Source organism: Anopheles coluzzii, chromosome X (genome assembly GCF_943734685.1).
Source record: "Anopheles coluzzii chromosome X, AcolN3, whole genome shotgun sequence".
Lineage (NCBI taxonomy): Eukaryota > Metazoa > Arthropoda > Insecta > Diptera > Culicidae > Anopheles > Anopheles coluzzii.
In genome coordinates, this window is record NC_064669.1 from 9,661,149 (window position 1) to 9,675,060 (window position 13,912).

The window sequence follows — 13,912 nt, forward strand, 5'->3', positions numbered from 1 at the left end:
TTGTAGTTCCAGGGCGTATATTCAGGGTTCTCCGATACGATCCGATCCGATCCCGGCGGGTCACACGTCTTTGAGTACGTAGAAAGCGTGAATATCACAAACCAGAAAGCAGTATTTAAGCATAACACAATCCGTTCGTGCACTCTTGCGCCCGCTAGAAGCATAAGTCTTTCAGTGTTATAGGCCGTTGTTTTGAAGAATCGGAATCAGCTCAGACATCGGAATCGACCTGAGAATTACAATTTGCTCCGGTAACGGAATCAGAATTGACTCCAGAATTCTAAGTAGCTCCGGAATGAGAATCAGTTAATGAATTGCAATAAGAAGTTTCAGAAGCGAAATCCGTCCGGGAATCCGATTCCGGAATCGTTTCCAGAAAACTTCATTTTTCCCAACACTCTTGTGGACGGCCTAAAAATACTTGGGCTGGGTCGTCCGTTTTCATGCGTACAACATGGCCAGCCCACCCAGGAGCTTGTTGAGCTTGATACGCTGCACGACAGTGAGGTCGCCGTACATCTCGTATAGCTTGTCGTTATGACGGCACCTCCATTGTCCTTCCACACACATACGGGACCAAGGATCCTTCTGAGCATCAGATTTGGACAGTGTCCCTGACTCAGAGGCGTATGTGAGTACCGGTACTATATAGGTGCTGTATAGTCCCAGCTTCGTCCGTTGCGACAGATTCTTTGAGGTGAACTGATTTCTCATGCTGTAGAATGACCGGTTGGCAGCTCTCCATGCTAGTGTCGTTGCTGACCTCAGGCCCTCGGGCCGGTGAATTCTCAGACGACTTCAAAAGTGCGTTCACATGTTCTGTGCGTCACGGCCTACGTAAGATATGATTATTCATTGGTAGAGCCGCTGATATTGCCACCATCAGTTTGGTCTTTGCCTCGTTTATCCGCAATCCGAGGTTCTATGCATAGGAGAGCTCTGTAGATCAATGACGTCTATATCATCAGCGTATGCCAGGATCTGGGTTGGCTTGACCATCTCCTGGTCCCGAAGTCTCCAACCTCGAGTCCCGGATGGCCCTCTCTAGAAAAAGGCCCTGAGAGTATTCCATCCAACTTCACCTGGCAAGTGAAGTTGGTCATAGTCATGCTAACTAGCCTTTATCAAGGTGGTCGGGATTCCAAAAGAGCTCGTATAGCGTCGTATAGTTTTACCCTGGCTATGCTAACATATGCGGCTTTGAAGTCAATGAACAGATGGTAGGTGTCGTGTCTGTATTCTGCCATCTTCTGCAAGATCTTTGATAGTTTCAGTTGTCGTAGCAGTCCAACCTCTCTCTCTCTTCTTGTATATGGGGTAGATGATGCCGAGATTCCACTTAAAAGGCATCGATTCGCTATCTCACACCTCTGTAACAATTTGATGAATCTCGTTTTCTAGTCGTGCACCTTTATTCTTGCACCAGTTCGGCTGCGATACCGTCGGTTCCCCGGGGGTGCCTTGTTATTTTTCAGCCGACAGATAGCCTTTTGTGTTGCCTCTATGCTAGGTGGCAGTAGCTTGGCACTATCCTACTGGTGGAAGCCACCTACTAGCTGTCCGCTAAACAGAGAAAACAACAAAAAGAAACAATGCACTGCAATTTGAAATAGCAGCAAGCGACGAACCCCTTGCATAGTAGATAACCAAAAAAAAAAAATCCATTTTTGATAATTCTTCAAATATTTTATTTTCTTCTGGTTTTTTTCCTCCCTTCCCTTTACCCCTACTTCCATTACCGCGCTTTTTAAGTCACCACTGTATTTTCCCCATTTTGCTTTCTTCCTGCATGCATGCACGCCTCCTCTGGTCCACTGACCCTTTACGACCGACACGCATGTCCTTCGGTAGCACCTCCCGCGCAACTCCGAAGGAACGTGTTGGTGCGCGTGTGTGTGTGTGTGTGTGTGCGTATAGTTTATCTCTAATCCACACACACGCACCCACCCACACGTGTGCACTATTCTGTTGGACCGTATAAAGTATATCCGCTTTTTTTCTTTCGTCCTCCTTCTTCTGGACTTAATCCTGTCCAGTGTTGATTACTGCTGCACTGCTCTAACCGCTTCCATTTTTTTTTGTTCTTCCAGCTTAAAGCGACCACCCACACCCTTAACATAGACATACACACAGACACACACACACGCCCGCTGGCGTGTGCACGGGTGCAGCCGTGCCTTTTATGTTGGGTGTGCGTGTTTGTTAAATATTTTCTTCTACAATTTTAATACACGGTCCTATTTTGCTTCACTTGATCGCTCCTGCCCCACCCACTGTTACTACTACTACACACGCCCTCCCCCTCCTTATCCCCCAAAAAAAGTGCATTATTTTGCACATTTTTTCTTTAATTTCCCACACACACACACAACGCTCTCTATGGTTCTATCACTCTAAATAACGCCTCTTTTTGCTGCCGTCTGTTCGTCTCGCGAATCGCTACGTGTTTGTATATATCGTGAGTGTGGGGTCGTTTATTAGTGTCCGTGTGGAAGGGGGGGTGTGTGTGTGTGGGTGTGTGTTGCTCACTATCATTTTTATTTTTCTTATTTATAATTTTTATCTTCTCGGGTTTCCTCTCACCCCGTGTCTCTTCAATGTGTGTTACAGCACCGTCCTAGTTGTTTCTCTCTCTCTCTCTCTCCCCCCCTATCCCTCCGTTTCTCTTCTTTATACAAATACAATGCGTTGTGTGTGTGTGTGTGTGAGGGGGGGGGGGGGAGGGATGGTTTCTACTGCCAATCGTCCAAAAACCGGTGCCACCGTTAATGGGGGCACTTTTTGATGAACGCTTTGTAGAACGAAAGCACACCAGTTTTATGTGTTTTTTTTTTTTTGAATCTCTGTTTTTGTTTGTTAATGTCCCTCCTCTCTTCTCCCTTCCCCAGCAGCAGCTTCCGTGCTAGATGCACTTTTTTGGATCAGGGAAAAAAGGAGTTAAATAAATCCTTTTTTCTTGTTTTAACGTGTTTCGTTTACATTTTTTTCCCACCTCTGCTCTCTAGAGCGAACGATGGGAGAGTTTCATTGGGTTCTCTCTCCTTTTCCTCCTTGAAGGTGTTTTTTTTTCTTTATATTTTCTCTCTCTCTCTCTCTCTCTCTCTCTTTCTCTCTCTCCCTCTCTCTCTCCACTACTAGTAACACACCACCACCGTCCGCCTTTGTTTGGTCTGCTCTATATGTGTGTGTTATTTTATATTTATTTGCATATTAGTTTTACCTTTTTTGTTTGTGTTCTCTTGTTTCTTTGTTTTTTTTTTTACATTTGCACACCGATTTGCGCTTTCTTTCTGTCCGCTAACTCGCGCGCCGTTAGTATTTTGAAGTAAATCTTACTTAACATTAATGACCTTTTTTCTCTCTCTCTCTCTCTCATGCATGCCTCATGCATCGTCCGGCTCGGTCCGTACGGCTACTGTAAAGTGTTACCCCGTACATGCTACTATTGGTATGTTTTGCTGCGCTTTAGTTTTTTTTTTTTGTAATCTTCGGCCTCTTTCGCCCTTTTGCCGTTTTTGTGTTTTGCTCGTTTTACTTCTTTGGGTTTGGTTTTGTTTGAAGTTCTCCCCTAAATAGTACAGCTTTCACGTGCCTTACTGTTTGCACCTTTGTGCCGCTTGGGTGTGTGTGTTTCAGTCCGAGACCGAGGGGAAGGGGGGGAGGGGGAGTTTGTTGCTACACCCACTGCTTGATTTACTTCTCTTTTTTTCTCCTCGCTCTTTCTCTCTCTCCCTCGTCTGATTCTTCGTTTTGTTTTGGCTGCTGCAAAGAGCCTTAATTTTATTTAATTTAAAAAAAAAAGGCGTCCATCCTCGTGCTCGACCGGCTTTCCAATGCCGCCGAAGAAAACTTCCAATCACTTTTGTGTAAATGGCTGCGCTTTTTTTTTTCTCTTTCGTCCTTTACTTTTGATTTAATTTCCCCTTTACAAAACCTTCCCTCAGACACACACACGCGCGCGCACACGTGCGCACACACGTACAAACGCATCCGTGATCCAATTTGTCCTCCCACACTCACTCACACACACACATACATACACCCTCGGATGGTAGAGATATGGAGATGTGGTAGTGTGTGTGTGTGTGTGTGTGTGTGTGTGTGCCCCTTCTTTTGCTATTCCAGATCCTTGTTCAGCTTCCAGTGTGTCCTTCCTTGGGCATTGGCGCCACTTGGGTGTAGGCGTGGGGCGCAAAAAAAAGAATATGTTGCATCAGTCAGTAACCGTGCGTCTCCTTTTTTTCAAAAAAAAAGAGGGTTGAGGCTAAAAGAAAGAAAAATAGAAAACAATAATAATAATAATAATAATAATAATAATAATAATAATAATAATCCAAAGAAGACAAATGGAACAAAGCAAAATAAAAAAAATATACAAATAAAACAAAAAACAAACAAAAGTTTTGATTATAATGTTTTTTCTTCTCTTCATTACTTTATTTTTATGTAAAACTGTTCTGTTTCGTTCTTGTCTGTTTGTGTGTGTGTGTGTGTGTGTGTGTTGAATTGTTTTTTTTTTGTGTTCTTGTTTTTGTTTTTTCGTGTGTTAGCTGTTCTCTTCTACATATTTTGTTTTTGTTTTCCTTTCTCCTATTTGTGTCTATGTGTTTGTTGTTGTGTTTTGATCATTATTTGCTTCCTTTCTGTTGCTGTTGTTGTTGTTGTTGTTGTTGTTGTTGTTGTAAGATTGTGTGCTTTTCTGTATTGTTTTGTATATTTTTCTTCTTCTTACTCGTTACTTTAGCTTTTTTGTTTTTCTTCTCTCTATTGTTGTGTTTTTAACCTTGTTGCTCCTAATTTGCTTTTCGATTTTGGGTTCATTGCTCTGCCCGCAATGCAGAAAGATCTTTGCGCTTCCCACACACACACACACACACACACACACACATACACACACAGACACACACACACACACACATACTCCCTTGCTGCTCAATACTAAGCAAAATATCTTTTTTTTCTTTCTTTCTCTCTGTCTATTTTCCCTACCCGCTCTCTCTTTCTCTCTCTCTCTCTCTCTCTCTCTCTCTCTCTCTTTCTCTCTCACAACACACGCTAGCGAAAAGGAAACCGCTGTGGAAGAGATTTTAATAGTCAATTCTTCTCTAAAGAGCTTCTTTTGCACGTGCACCCCCCCCCCCTCCCCCTACCCTGCCTCTTGTTGGCGGGAAACTTTTTCTAACCCCTCCCCCACCTTTTTTTTTGCTTGCTGCAAGAACAAAAACAAAAACAAAAGCAAGAACAGATCAATTCTACAACACCCCCCCCCCCCCCCTTCTGTGCCCTTTTGCGCTCTTGGGGTCGCCAAGTTCGATTACGTATTTTTGATGATCCTGTTGTGTTTTTCTTCCTCCTCTATACACACGCACACACACACACGCTCATTCCACTGTACAAGCACACACACACACGCATACCGCTCACACCGTGTTTCGTTCACACACGCAAAATATTTGTTGTTTGTTGTTTGTTGTTTTGTTTTATTCTCTAACTTTCTTCTGTCGCGGCGCACTTTACCCTCCCTTTTTTCGTTTATTTTATACAGAAATTAAAAATAATAATAATAATAATAATGAAAAACTGACTATCGAATAAATAATATTTAATTGTAATTAAAAACGAAATAGAATTAAATTAAGCTACACCGTTTGCTAGTACAGCGGACTCATGGGCGAGCGCACACACACACACACACACACACGAGTGGCTCGTTTCGTTTAGTCTTCCCCTTTTCCTCCTGCCGCCATTAAATGTTACTGTTAATAGTGTAATAGCTACCTTGCCGTTTCCCACGTCGTCGTCGTCGTCCTCCCCTCCTTTCCCTACATCTTTTGCTACCGCGCGGAGTATTATGTTACTTCTTCTTCTTCTTCTTCTTCTTCTTCTTCTTCTTCTTCTTCTTCCTCTTATGTACTCCCTACCTACCCTGTCATGTGTGTGTGTATGTATGATTTCCTTTTCAACTTGTGTTACACTGCACGAAAAGTGGGGTTCGTCGTCTACTCGGACACTTCATAATGTGTAGGACGCAAGTGGCACTAAAACAAAAAGGTGCGTGTGTGTAGGTGTATGTGTATGTGTCCGTCGGTAAGTTTCGAAAATCCTACCCCCTTCATCCCCCCTCCCCTCACGATGGGTAAGTACACCACTCCCCGAGCCACAGCGTCAGAGTTGAAGAAAAAAAAGGTTCGTCGCTTACGATATTAGCGCAGCAGTCTTTCGTATTTATTTAAAGCACAAACACACACACACACACACACGCACACAAAATGGACCGTTTCGTTTGGCTTGCAGAACAAAAAAGACGAAACCGGAAAGCAAACAGTTAAAACTTAAATGAAAAGCTCGCACACCCAAACATCCACTCGGCCCGTTCTCTCGATTTCACCCGTCCTCCCGTAAATGCGTGCTTGAATGTTTCGCAACGAAGGAAACCCACTGTTGCCGGTTTTGCACAGGGCATTTAAAAATTAAACTATTTTCCCTACAGTTGAGAGCAAAGCGGAGAGCCGCCTCTGGGAGGGTTTGCTGCTGCGGTGACGCTTTTCATCCATTTGTTTTGTTTTGTTTTGTTTTTTTTGGCATACTTTGGAATGTGCTTGTGGATTGGTTCTCTGGCCAAGCGGAAGGAAGCAGCAATCCAAATTAGAATATCGCCCCCCCCCCCCCCCCCTTTACAGAAATAGGGACGCGAAAAGACGAAAAAAAAATGGAGTGGCGAAACTGGGGGACGAATGTACAAGTCCTGCTTGTTGTGGTGTCCGCTTTTTCTACCACCATTTGTTGTGCCAAACACACACACACACACACACGCACACATACCGGTTCGACATCACCTTTTCGTTTGTGCGCATTGGGGGTCGTGGGGAAGGGAGTGCCTTGCAGGTATTGGGCACACGATGGAAACTTGTAATTCCAATTGGAAACTCCAAAAAGGGAAAACGGGGCTTGTGTGGTGTAGCAGTTTGTGTGTGTGTGTTGCTTGCTTGCTTCTGGCACACCACCACGCGAATCAATAAATGCAATAAATCTCTTCTGACGGCCAGCCGGTGGCGTGGGTTGCGCTTTCCAGCCAAGGGTACCTTACCATCCGTGTTTGTTTTGTGTATGTGTGTGTGTGCGTGTACGTGAGAGTGTGTCTGTGTGAGTGTTTTTTTTTGTTATGTTTACTGTGCAGGTGGGTGAGTACGTTTAAAGCGTATGGTCCCAGGGATTGAACAACGATCAAACTACAGTCATTATCCGATATACGCTATCGTACGGGACCGAGCGCAATAGCGTATCTCGAGTTTTCGCGTATAGCGGATTCCTATGGAAAAATAGTTTACACTACCGGTTCAAAGGTTGAACTATATCGCCCCAGAGTTTTGCATTAGAGTTTTTTGTTATAAAACAGGTATCTTTTGCACAAATTTAATGCAAAATGCATTAAGAGTACTAAGGAAATTCAAAAAGAGGATAAAATATTTCAAAGAATTAAAATATTTGCAAAAAACACATGGAGCTGTCAAATTTAGAGGAATCGCGTACTGCGAATTCGCGTACATCGAGTATCGCGTACTGCGGATAATTGCTGTTATCAATATCGAAACTAAAGCATAGAGAAGTATTTGAGTTTTTCTACATTCCCGCTTTTCCTTTTCTCTCTCTCTCTCTATCTCTATCCTTTTCTCTCAATTGGCTTTTTAAATGCAAAACTGCACCTTTGTTTGTGTGTGTGTGTGTTTTGGTAGGTCGTTTCAGGAGAAAAGAAGGAGAAAAAAGAAGGTTTTGTGCTTGCGCTCCCTCTAACAACCCTCGCGTCCTTTGCTGCTTTGAAGTGACATTTTCGTACCTGTTTGTGTTTGTGTTTGTGTTTGTGTGTGTGTGTGTGTGTGTGTAAGGGGGAGGGGGGAGTTGGATCAGATGACGTCGTCGTATGCACGTCAACGTGTTTGCTTTCTCTCTCTCTCTCTTTCTTCTTCTACTCAAAAGGATCACATCGTGCCGTTTTTTTGTGTGTGTTTCGCGCGTGTTCTCGTAGAACACGCTCGCTTCTTATGCTCTAACCCTCTCTCTCTCTCTCTCTCTCTCTCTCTCTCTCTCTCTCTCTCTCTCTCTCTCTCTCTCTCTCTCTCTCTCTCTCTCTCTCTCTCTCTCTCTCTCTCTCTCTCTCTCTCTCTCTCTCTCTCTCTCTCTCTCTCTCTCTCTCTCTCTCTCTCTCTCTCTCTCTCTCTCTCTCTCTCTCTCTTTCTTTCTCTCTCTCTCTCTCTCTCTCTTGCACTATACTAGTCATCGTCCACGATCACGATCAGTGGAGTCGTCACGGCCGAAGGATGGGGGCTGCTGTTGCCTGTTGTCGCACCGACTACCACCAACGAGCCGCCGGCCGCCGACTATCATCGGGACTGGCAGGTGTCCTCCTTTTTGTGCAGATCGAGCGTGTTCGGCCCGCCGGTCGAGGGTGGTCGCCCGCCCGGCCCGGGTGTACCGCCGCCGCCGCCTCCCATCACCACGAGCGGTCCGTTGGTGGGCGTGGAGGCGCCACTGTGCGACGCCACCTTCATCGGGCCGGGTGTGCCGCCGGACGAGCCGGGCGGCGGCGGCCCTACACCGGGCGGCCCACCTCCACTGCCCGGTGGTGCTGCACCCGGTGGCAGCCGGTGGTGTGGCGGCGGCCCTTGCTGCTGCTGCTGCTGTCCCTGCTGTCCCTGCTGTCCCTGCTGCTGCTGCTGCTGCTGGGGCGGCGGTACCGGGCTCGGCTCCTTGCCGCGGAAGTGCACCGCCGACTGGGCGGCGTACAGCAGGGACGCCTTCGCCTCCTCCGCCCGGTACGCGTCCATCAGCGGGTTGTAGCGGAGCGGGTGGTGCAGCTGCGCGTAGTCCCGGAACGGGTCGGGGCCCCACGAGCCGTGCGGCGGGAAGTGCCCCGGCAGCCCGATCGACGGCGGCAGCATCGAGCGGGACAGGTGGCCCCCGGGTAGCATGTGGGCGGCCGGGTGCCGCCCGGCCATGTACGGGTGCGGCATCATCGACGGGTGGTAGCGGGGGTCGCCGCTCGCGGCAGCAGCCGCCGCCGCCGCCGCCGCGTGGCTCCGCAGCAGCAGCTCCTCCTCCTTGCGCGGCTCCTCCTTGATCCGGATGTCCAGCTCGGTGCCGTTGCGCAGCGGCGACCGGTCCCGGTTGATGGAGGAGACGGCGGCGGCTGCCGCCGCTGCGGCCGCTGCCGCCGCCGCCGCCTTCGACTCGCGCTGCTGCTGGTGCAGCATCCGCTCCCGCTCCATCTCGCGCCGCTCCATGTCGCGCCGCTCCTTCTCCTTGCGCTCCCGCTCGCGCTCGCGCTCCCGCTCCCGCTCGCGCTCCTGCTGCTCCTTGCGCAGCTTTTCTTCGCGCTCGCGCTCCCGCTGCTTCTCGCGCTCCTCCCGCTCCCGGCGCTGGCGCTCTCGCTCCCGCTCTTCGCGCTCCCGCTGCCGCTCGCGCTCCTCCGCCTCCCGGCGGGCCGTTTCCGCGGCCAGGCCGCCCGGGTCCTGCTTGATCGGGGGCCACGCGCCGCCGCCCGCCGGCTGCGGCCCGGGCGGAAAGCTGCTTACGCTGCGCGGTAGGGCACTGGAAAGAGAGAGAGAGAGAGAGAGAGACGGGGTCATTGTACAGCGGTGGCAGGAAGGTGAGCTACCAAGCAAGCTCACTACTAGCTTACCTGCGCCACGGGTCGTGCAGCGCGCCCGGCATCTGCGAACCCATCGGGAGGTCCCGGGTGAAGGGCGACAGGCCGCTGAACGGTGAGCCGCCGTACGGCGAGGCGTACCGGCCGAACGGTGAGACACCTGGAAAGCAAGAGCACGAGAATGCGCGTTAGAGGAGGCACCGCTAAAAGGGAGGCGGCTGCACCTTACCTATATGACTAGCCGGGGAGCTCATGAAGCTGGGCGGCAGCGGGGTCGACTCGTACGGACCCGGGCGCCCGGGAAGGCCTGCTGGTGGGAAGGTGGACGAGGGCAGATCGTGCGGGCGGACCAGGCCGGCCGCTGCGGCTGCTGCTGCCGCCGACGGCGGGTACATGTGGGACGGGGGCCGCAGCATCTCCGACGCCGTCTTGATCGAGGCCGCCTTGTCCGGGTTCTGCTTCGCCTGGTGATGGTAGATTTCCCACGCGATACGCACGTGCATCGCGTTCCACTTGCCCGTTTTCTGTGCACGCGTGTAAGCGAGAGGGAGAGAGAGAGAGAGAGAAACCATTTTGTTAGTAACAAAAAAGTAGGCTCCTTGTGCTTTCCCGCTTTGCACGGCCGTCTCCTTGTGTTATCTGTTGCATCCTGGTTGGATGGTCGAGGAGGGGGATGATTTTGTGTGGGGGAGCGGGGGGGGGGGGGGGATGAGATGAGACCCTTCTTACCTTTTTGTTCGGATCGACCGGTGGCGTCTGTTGCTGCTGGTTTTTGTTTTTGATTTATAACAGTGTTGTTGTTGTTGTTGTTGTTGTTGGGTGTTGTGGTTTATGTTGAGGTTGATGATGAAGAGCAGTGATGATGATGATGATGATGATGATGGTGATGAGCAGTGATCATGATGGTGGGTTGTTGGGATGAACAAACAACACGAAACGAGAAAAAAGAAAAGAAAAATGGCCGAATGAGTAAAAGCGAATAATGTGAAATGAGAAGGTTGGCGGTGGGGGCGGGGTGTGTGTAGTCGCACACAAAAAGAAAAACAAATAAAACACAATGTAACAAAATGGGGCGGGGTACGAACTGGGTTGGAATGGAGTTGGCCAGGTGAGACAGACTTGTGGTACACTGTGGAGAGATTCGCTTTTTCCCCCTTAGCCTAGAGAAGGTAAAACATTCTTAGACTTTCTGAAGTATGGTTCAGGGTTCAAGAATAGCAGCAGGACCATCATGGATTCGCTATTGGAGCTAGTACATAGGTCCAGCAGGAGAACTAAGTGAGGATACGATACTGGCACAGGACCACATCGTGCAAGGACCGGTTCAGAATTCATGGACCGGAATAGGGTTCAGAATAGTTGTAGGACCGATTCCAAATTCCATTGGTTCCAAAATTACAATTTATGCACAAGCATACATTTTAGAATAGTTCTAGGACCATTACGGAATCACATGGATAGTTTCCAGTGCAAAGGCTGGCTTAGGATCCGTTCTGGGACTTAATCCGTTGCAGCTCAATTCTAGTAACAGGCAAGCACAAGTATGGGAGAATATCGCAATCAGTTCTAGAATCGATATTCATTCCGGGAGCAATTTCCTTGGGCAAGTTCCTCAGAATTCAGGGATTCCATTAGCCGCGCAATTTGTGTTCCTGCTCAACTAAGTTTGCTGTCTTCGACATTGGATTCTTGCGAATGTCTGTGTTCGTAGAGATCTTATTTATCTTATCCCAATCGTGTCTAAGGCTTTAGGCATGCGGATAGACATTCCAACTCCAATCAAAGGAGCTCCAAGAGTCACAAGACAACTGCAATAGAGTTTGAGTTGTAGACTGTCCCAATATAACAAATTCCATAGTTAGTAGATCAGATTGGGGATCAAATCCTGCACCAACATAAGTTCAAGAATAGATATGGGACCATTATGGTTTCCTACGGAGAGGATGGTGAGCAAAGGCTGGTCCAGGAACCGTTCTGGGACCGATTCCAGAACCAAAACAGGTTTAAGCTTCATTCTGGTAACAGGCAAGCTTCAAGAATAGTTGTAGATCCAACGTGTGGTCAAAATCGGGTACCAGAACCAAAGCTGGCTCAGCATTAATTCCACATCCAGATCAGGATCAAAACATCTACCCTACGTTCGTGTTCTACTCGTTATGCGAGAACATCGAATCGCTTGGACATGTGTCTCAGAATTCCAGAAGGGATTCCATGCGCTCTGCAATCTGTGTTCCTACTCTACGAAGTCTGCTGTCGACAACATTGGATACTTGCCAATGTCTCCTGTCGAAGAGATCTCATTTCCTGCCCAGTCTTGTCTAAAGTATGCGGATAGACATTCAGACTCCTACAAAACCAGACTCCTCAGAAATCGGAGATTCCATAACCACTTCAATCTGTGTTCCTGCTCTACTAAGTCTGCTGTCTACAAGATTGGATTTTGCATAGTGCAACACCTAAGAGCTGGGGCTGGGAAGCTTGCCAATGTCTGAGATCGCAGAGGTCTTATTTCCTGCCGAATCGTGTCTAAGACTTTAGGCATGCGGATAGACATTACAACTCCTATCAACGAGGCTTCAAGAGCCACAATACATCTACAATTTAGTTTGCACTATGAACTGCGTTTATAGACTTTTTTTGATGTCCCGCAGATGACAAATGCCTAACATCAGTCTGGCTCGTAGCGCGGTCAGACTTGCGACGAAGCTCTTACTGCAAAGTGGGAAAATAATGTTTAAGCTTTTTAGCTATTAGTGTGTGCCGTCGCTAATGTATCTCCGAGATGTATCTAAGGGCAAAGCCCCAACTCTTAGTTCTTCCAACTCCATTCCAATACAGCACAAACACACACACACACACACACATGAGAGTATAATAAGCAATGAGAGAAAGCGAGGAGTGCATGAGAAACGAATGACACCAAACAAGGTGTGCGTTGTGCCAGGGTGTCGTGCTTTGGATGGTTTAGATTTGATATGGGATGCTCCACTCCACTCCACTCCTCCCGGATGCTTACCTTCGGCACGAACGATTGCAGGTGGCTCGGTGGCACAAACTGGGTCGGCCCGCTCAGGCCGGGATGCAGCAGGCCGGGCGGGTAGCCCGGGTACGCCGGCATCCCGATCCCGGTCCGGTAGAAGGGCGAATCGACCGCACCGATTTTAGGCACGTCCTTGAAGAGGGGCGGTGGAAAGAGGGTGGGCGCACCGCCGGCCGCCCCCGGCAGCATCGGCTGGTGCTGGTGCTGGTGCAGGTGCGTGTGCTGGTGCTGGTGATGGTGCAGCTCCTGGCGCAGGTAGGGCGGCCCGGGCGGTCCCGCCGTCAGGCCGCTGCGGTCCAGAAACCGGTTGTCCAGCTCGCGCCGTAACATGTCGGCCTGGTCGGACACTAAAAAGAGAGAGAAAGAGAGAGAGAGAGAGAACGATGAGCGTCTTGCGAACGTTTGCCCCCTGGGGATGGCCATGTGACTTACCCTTGGTGGAGAAGAGAGATTCAGCCGAGAAGGGATGAGGATGGGGCGCTGTCGGCGGCTGCGATGGAGGCTGCGAACCGGCACCGGCCGCTCCCGAAGCGCCTCCGCCGGCCGCACTAGCGACCGACAGCCCCGCACCGGCCGGACTGGACAGCGAGACGCTGGTCGGCGGGGGAATCGGGGTGGCGAACAGTGGCGCCGCCGGAAACGGTGACGGCGAGGAGACGACGGCGATCGAGCCGGACGCGCTGGAGCCGCCCCGATCGCTCGCCGGCGGAGGTGTGGGTCGCGTGTGATGATGGTGCTGCTGCTGCTGCTGCTGCTGCAGATGATGGTGCGGGTGGTGGTGGTGGTGGTGCGACCCGACCGTGGAGGACGAGGAAGACGAGGACGAGCTGTTGTGCAGACCGGGGCCGGGCGTGCCGGCCGCCGGCGAGCTCGAGTGGGACGCGATCGACACGACGGTGGGCTGCCCGAGGGGCGCGCCCGGCGGCCATCCCGGCGGCACCCCGCTCCCACCGATGGACGGGGCGGACGAGGTGGCGGCCGAGGAGGAGGTGGAGGCGGAAGACATGATGCTGCCTCCGATCGCGAGCGTGGTTTTAGGATACGTGAGACTAGAAGAGACGACCGAGATGGCCACCGACGGCACGACGCCCAGGGCGGCGGCCGAGTGCGGGCTGGCACCGAACGGTGGCAGCACGGGCGAGGGGCCGCTCGTCGCCGGCCCGACACCACCGTACGCTGGTATCGTCGAGCCGGGCGTAGAGCGCGATAAACTACTTACGTTACTACTG

The 13,912-nt window shown here is 50.0% G+C and overlaps 1 protein-coding gene across 6 annotated transcripts in view; it reads right to left on the reverse strand.

The window, feature by feature from the left end:
- Window positions 1–7,777: 7,777 nt before the first annotated feature.
- The window catches only part of LOC120960962 (mucin-12), a 108,241-nt gene continuing 102,106 nt past the window's right edge, over window positions 7,778–13,912 (reverse strand). For 4 of the 6 annotated variants that reach the window (XM_049605520.1, XM_049605517.1, XM_049605513.1 and 1 more), the window contains 6 exons: window positions 13,116–13,909; window positions 12,660–13,030; window positions 10,373–10,408; window positions 9,873–10,167; window positions 9,677–9,803; window positions 7,778–9,585 (listed from right to left, as the gene is read on the reverse strand). In XM_049605520.1, the coding sequence (XP_049461477.1) occupies window positions 8,379–9,585; window positions 9,677–9,803; window positions 9,873–10,167; window positions 10,373–10,408; window positions 12,660–13,030; window positions 13,116–13,909 (2,830 nt within the window). In that variant the 3' untranslated portion in view covers window positions 7,778–8,378. The remainder of the gene's footprint in view (window positions 9,586–9,676; window positions 9,804–9,872; window positions 10,168–10,372; window positions 10,409–12,659; window positions 13,031–13,115; window positions 13,910–13,912) is intronic. The other 2 variants (XM_049605521.1, XM_049605523.1) reach the window with 2 other exon arrangements.